The following is a 6,251-nucleotide window of genomic DNA, read 5'->3' as shown; positions in this document are numbered from 1 at the left end:
AAATATCGTGAAGTGTACAGCAAAAACAATTCCTCCTTCTATGCGCATGTTTGTCCTGTACACACTAAAACACAGAACTGTAAGTAGGAAGCTTGCGAAAGCAATATGTGCACATTGTACAGACTCGTCTATAACGGTTTAAGAAGCTGTCAGTTCTGTCGGTATTTGTTCCGTTTATTGCTATGTTTTACCGAAACATAATATGTATTTAGATAAAAAAAAAAACTTGCATATTTCCAACTAGAAAAATTAATTTATAAGACTGAAGGAATTTTATAATCCTGTGCAGTAGTTTTCCAGTTAACTTCTTAAAAAATAAACATACTCTGCGACTATAATTTCATCCATTGTATTGTTCATTTTTAATGTAATTTAAAAAAAATTATTAGTGTGACTTTTGTAACCTTATCCTGAAATTTGTTATTATATAAAATAACTTGGAAGTATTTTGCATAAAAACTAAATTTGTTTTACATTTACGTCAAATCCCTACCAATTTGAAAAATATTTAAAGTTTAAGTAAATTTAAAGAGTATTTTTTTTCTAAGCTATTCAAACCGTGTCATGAAGTAGACGGTAGCATTGATTTTAAACCCAGAGAGTTACTGTTATTTAATCAATATAATTATTCTTATTTGTAATCCACTTAAAAGTTAAAAAAATATAATTTTGGCAGCCAAGAAAGCAAAAAAGGATAAAATATGTTTATTTATTTATTTAATTTGTGGCAGTTAAGTTCGTCAAACAAATGTAAGTACAAGTTGAAAAACGTATCAAAATGATGACATGTAACGTTATGTAGATTAAATGGATGCCGTTGAAACATGTCAAGAAAGTTACCGCACGATCGGGGAGGAAGAAGGAGTTGGAAAATCCACGTGCGATCTCTGACGCGGGGTGAAATGATCGTGTACGTCACCGGCGGAACCTGCTGTGAAGTTTTTTAATTCCTGCTCTTTGTCGGGTCACGTGCCGTGCTGCTGCGACCTGTTCCCGCGACCCGCCAACCCTTGCGGAGTTCTCCCCTTACCCCCTCCCCGCTCCGCGCGCGCCGCGGGAGTGGAGGGGAGGGGGCTCACGTGGGGCGCCGTGTTTTGGTGCGCGGCGCGCATGCGCGGGCGTCTCTGGAGGGGGGAGCGCCCGGGGCTATATAAGCCCGCGCGCGGCGCCCGGAGCGGCATACGCAGCGCATCTCGCGAACCCGGTCTCCTCACCTCGTGTGACAAGACTCCAGTAGCGCGCGCAACGCCACGCAAGCAGACATGCAGAGCCACCAGGTCGCGATCTCGCTCACGTCCTCGTGCTCTTCTTCGTCGTCGTCTTCTTCGTCTTCGTCGGCCGACGACGCCAACGCGGCCGCCCCCGGGGGCGGGGGTGGGGGCGGGGGCCGCCTCCGAGGCGCCCGCCTGCTGCGCGCCATCAGCCGCCGCCAGGCCAGGGAGGCGGAGCAGGCGTTCCGCTCCTCGTCCACAGACTCCGACAGCCTCAGCTGTTCCTCCGGGGACGACTCCCCCAGCGACAAGGACCCCGCCAGACACAGCAGTGAGTACCACTTATATCCGTTCTCTGCGCCCCCATACAGTCTTAACAGACACAAGGCTGTTCCTGACGTTGTTTCGCCTCGTCAGTAGCAGCCTTTCGATCTGAATCCCCCAGTCTATAGCATGTTACCTCAGTTCACCGCGTGCTGTTTCGTGGAGTAGTCCTTCAATACCCTCTCGAACGTGAATTTGTAAGCGTGGATAGCTTAAAAAAAAACTTGTTTTCGTAACGTATTGTACCCTACTTCTCATTCTTCGTACGTTAAAAGTGTATTGACGTCAAGATTCGATTCAAAACATTGACGTTAAATCTCTATATTCTTGCAATTAGTGAAGAGTTTCAAAGAATTTTTTTGTCATAGCTTTCCGCCAATGTATCCGGTTTCATTGTTGTTGTAGATTTTTCAATCAAACATATATTTAAATTCTCCCAAAAATTTGGAGTTTTTAAGAAAATTATTAAATTAATTAAAAATTAAAATATCAGAAATATATTTTAATTGACCTGAACAATTTTTTTTTGAATATTCTACTAAATAACTTCTTTCGTTGTCATTTTAATTGGTTTTCATTTATTAATTTTATGATTTCGGTGAATAGAGGTAACGTCATTATGTTAATGAAAATGTTAATTTTGATCATAAACGTTCATTTATTTTAAGGACTTTTGACTCCGGATTAAAGTACCTAACATGGCATCATCAGAAAAATAAAGGTAATAAGTTTAAATTTAGATATCAACTAACATTGAAGTTTGGTTTAAAAGGTTTTTAATTCTTGTATCAATTTAACTTCGTTTCGGTAAGCCACAAAAAGTAAACTCAGAAAAATAATAGTTGAAAGAAAGATAACTAAATTTTTATTATTTAAGTATAAGGTGTTACTAAAAATGCACCAAGCAGAAATACGTATCACATAAAAGTTACACAGCTATCTGGTTTAGGAAGCTCAAACTACTTGCAGACCTTTATAACATTCACTGTTGGTGACTTTGTACAAGGTCGCGTTGTACAATATTTTTTTAAGATCCTTGCAGATTGGCCTGTGTGAATGCAAAATGATTCGTAACCAAGTGGAGAAAAGGAAAAGATCTGATGGCTAAAGTTATTTTGATGGCCACTCTTACAGCATATACTCTTGCAGTATATACTCTTGCAGCAAATACTCTTACAGTATATACTCCTGCAGCATATAATCTTGCAGTATATACTCTTGCAGTATATACTCTTGCAGTATACACTCTTTCAGTATACACTCTTGCAGTATACACTCTTGCAGTATACACTTTTACAGTATACACTCTTGCAGTATACACTCTTGCAGTATACAATCTTGCAGTATATACTCTTGCAGTATAAACTCTTGCAGTATACACTTTTACAGTATACACTATTGCAGTATACACTCTTGCAGTATACACTTTTGCAGTATACACTCTTGCAGTATACACTCTTGCAGTATACACTCTTGCAGTATACACTTTTACAGTATACACTCTTGAAGTATACACTCTTAAAAACGTTAAAAACTGATTCATTTTGCATTCACTACCTATTTGTATGGAACGTGTACTTGTAGTTTGTGGCGTGTCTCGTGGACGTGTGACGTGACGGGGTGTGCTCTCTCTCTGCGCAGACGGGTACCGCAGCACGAGTTGCAGCAGCCTGCACCGGGCGCAGCACGGCGGCAGCAGCAGCAACAGCAGCAGCAGCGGCGGCAGCAGCAACAGCAGCGGCAGCGACAGCGGCAGCGGCAGCGGGGGCGGGGGAATGGGAAGCAGGGCGGCGGCGGTGGCACGCGCCTTCCAGTCGCTCGGGCTGGCCGCTCGCAGCCGCAGCGCCTCCTCCTCGCCTTCCAACCCGCCGGCAAGCAGCGGCAAGAAGCGCTCCAAGCCGCAGCAGAGCATCCTGCGGCCCCCGGTGCTGCACGCCTACGTGCGCGGCATCTCCGGCCTGCCCACGCAGCGCGTGCCACGCTCCTACCACGCGCACTGCGCCGCCTACAACACGGCGTCCGTCTGCTGCCGCAACGCCTGAGCACCGCGCTCTGTCCTCTAGCTCGGAGGAACCGCCGCGCGCCCGCCAGTGCTGCCAACGCCGGAAAAAAAAAACTCTCACCCGGGGGAACGGCCAGGAACTACCAACCCCCCGCAAGTTGTTGGTTTTGCGAACTGAACTCTCTCTTTGCGTCCGTTTTCAAAAGCGTATCAACTCGCCCACCAGGACCGCAAAGTTACCGTTCGTCGTGCAAAAAAAAAAACCAAAATCAAAAACAAAACAAAAAATATATGAACTTGTCAAAATGATTATCTCAGTAGTTTTCGTAGGCAAGTAATTTTTTTAAAAAAAAATATCAAAACCGTTGTTACTTTTTTAGAAAGTAAAAAACCAACGCTAGTAACGTATGAAATATATATAAGTATATATATGTACACAAATTATATTTTTGTAAGCAACTTTTTCAAACAAAAAGTTCAATGAAAAGAGTTTTTTTGTACCGTGGTTTTGAAACCTAAAAAAAGAAAGTCTCGCGGCTGAATGTTGATCCGATGGGGGTTTTTCGTTTTTAAAAAAAACGGCCCTCTGAAGCGCTGTTTTCGGCGCTCCGGGTCGGATAGCTGGGCTCATCGAATTTTACCAGAAATGAGTGTTCAGATCATGAGGCGTCAAAGTCGAGAGATCATATATCACACACATACATATATATTTATCGTATTTACTATTCCTAGAAAGCCAGTATTTGATTAATACACGTACTTAGCTCACTTAAAGGATTTTTGTTGATTTTAGCGTAGCGGTATAGTTAAATGTAAAGAGAGTTAGTAGTCTGCATGTTTAAAATGAAACATCTATTGCAATTGATTACAATTTTGTGTATATTATACACGGTGATAATTTAGAGCTAGAACTTAAAACTTAAAGGAGTGTAAACCTATGAGATCTATTCGCACTCGTTCCTAAATATTTGCACTAGTTTACTAATAGAAGTTACACAATTTCTTAGCATGTCATTTAGCCCAAGATAAAGTCCCACTGATATAAATATATGTATAACTAATATGTGTTCATTATTGAGGTTTGAAAAAATTTTCAACTAAGAAAGCGTAAGTTCTAAACGTCCGTCAATTTTTGAGTGCGTTGTGAAGTTGCTCAACTTTAGACTCAATTCCATGTTTAAGCTGGATCACTGTATTTTGTAGCCCCCTACCTTTTATTAAATTCTGTATTGGAAAGCAAAACGTTATGCAGATATTTTAAGAGGAAATTTTGTGTGCAGTTACGTGCAATATATTATTGCAAAGTGTAACCATTACCGAAATTGGCACGAGCCCAAAACACATTTCTGCTTTTTTTTTTTTTTTTTTTTTTTTTTGCAAAAACAAGTAAGTTTAAATTTAAACAATTAATTGCTCGCCGTTTATTTAGCGAGAGAAAATTTGGCACACTTAATTAACTTTTTTAATGCTGTATTTCGAAACATCAGTGAAAATATGGATGAATCTGTTTTCCAAACAATGTAATTTTTTCCCCTTTCTTTATACCTATGAAAATGTAATATGCAATGTGTTTTGCTTCCTGGCATACAAATGTTTGTTTGTTTGGTTAATTTCCAGGCATTTATTTGTAAAAAAAAGAGAAAAAAAGAACATGTGCAAGTGCCCCTAAAGAGCATAGCCTTTGGACCTAAACTTGTTCACGTCAATGAATGACGTACTGAAGTGTTGGTGAACACGTCTGGCTAGCAAGCATGTGCCTCATAGGTGATGAGCCGAAATGCGAGGTTGCCATGTGCCTGGTGGAGTGAAGGAAGACTTGTTTCATCATGTCAACATGTAACAGATTTATACATTTTAAAAAATAAATGTTATGTGCACACGAAATGATTTTGTCAAGTTGTTTTTTCAGTTGTCTTCTTTGTTCCTTTCACCGCTCCTACGTTTCATCATGAGTGAAATTAATGCACATAGCAAATTTTCACTGTATATTTCGTAAGTTGAAATGAATGAGAACTGATAGCTTGTGAATCTTGAAAATTTACGGCAACAAGGAACATTGCTTTAGGGAATGAAGTGGTGACATGCTGTTTGCAATCGACGAACTTCTCTTGATTTTTTTTATTAATCACTGAAATACTAAAAGGAGTCGCTGTCAAATCCCTGTCTCAGAACATTAGGCAATTATTGTACGTATACTGGTGAATAACTGCACCCATGAAAATATATTATAGTACAAAAATATACCTATAAAACTCTTAACATAACGCAGAGCTTGAACCTTTGGGTTTAGAAGCATGCAATTTTGCATGGGAGTTCCTTTTATAACGTAGGTGAGAATTAAGGAAGAAATAATGAAAATTAATCCGCTATGGGGGTTAAATAGGGGATGAAATTTAGTATGGAAGTTCATCATCTGATTCTTGATATTTTAAAGCAGGTGATCTGATGAATATACTGAGAGAGAAAAATCATTCTTGAAGTAACACATGCCGTATTATTTTAAACAGTGCATACAAAATTACAAATGGTAAAGTATGTCAATAATTTATGTTGGTTTTTTGCAAATTTTACATCATCAAAGATAGGGCTGTTCTTCTAGTACACTATATCTGGTCAAAAATATACAAACAGTTCAGTGAAAACTTTTTTTTTGTTTTCTGAACAGTTTATTATTTGTTATGAATGTATTTAAACAACTATTTTAATAACTCAAT

The 6,251-nt window shown here is 39.6% G+C and overlaps 1 protein-coding gene across 1 annotated transcript; it reads left to right on the top strand.

Moving 5' to 3' along the window:
* Positions 1-1,214: 1,214 nt before the first annotated feature.
* LOC134541211 (putative lysozyme-like protein) lies at positions 1,215-4,003 on the top strand. The gene is made up of 2 exons (XM_063384459.1): positions 1,215-1,542; positions 3,177-4,003. The coding sequence occupies exons 1-2, from the start codon at positions 1,263-1,265 to the stop codon at positions 3,575-3,577; spliced, it is 681 nt and encodes a 226-aa protein (XP_063240529.1). The 5' UTR covers positions 1,215-1,262; the 3' UTR covers positions 3,578-4,003.
* The last annotated feature ends 2,248 nt before the right edge of the window (positions 4,004-6,251 follow it).

This window comes from Bacillus rossius, chromosome 18, assembly GCF_032445375.1.
Source record: "Bacillus rossius redtenbacheri isolate Brsri chromosome 18, Brsri_v3, whole genome shotgun sequence".
NCBI lineage: Eukaryota > Metazoa > Arthropoda > Insecta > Phasmatodea > Bacillidae > Bacillus > Bacillus rossius.
The sequence above is the reverse complement of the archived record's forward strand: the minus strand, read 5'-3'. Positions and strand labels throughout refer to the sequence as shown.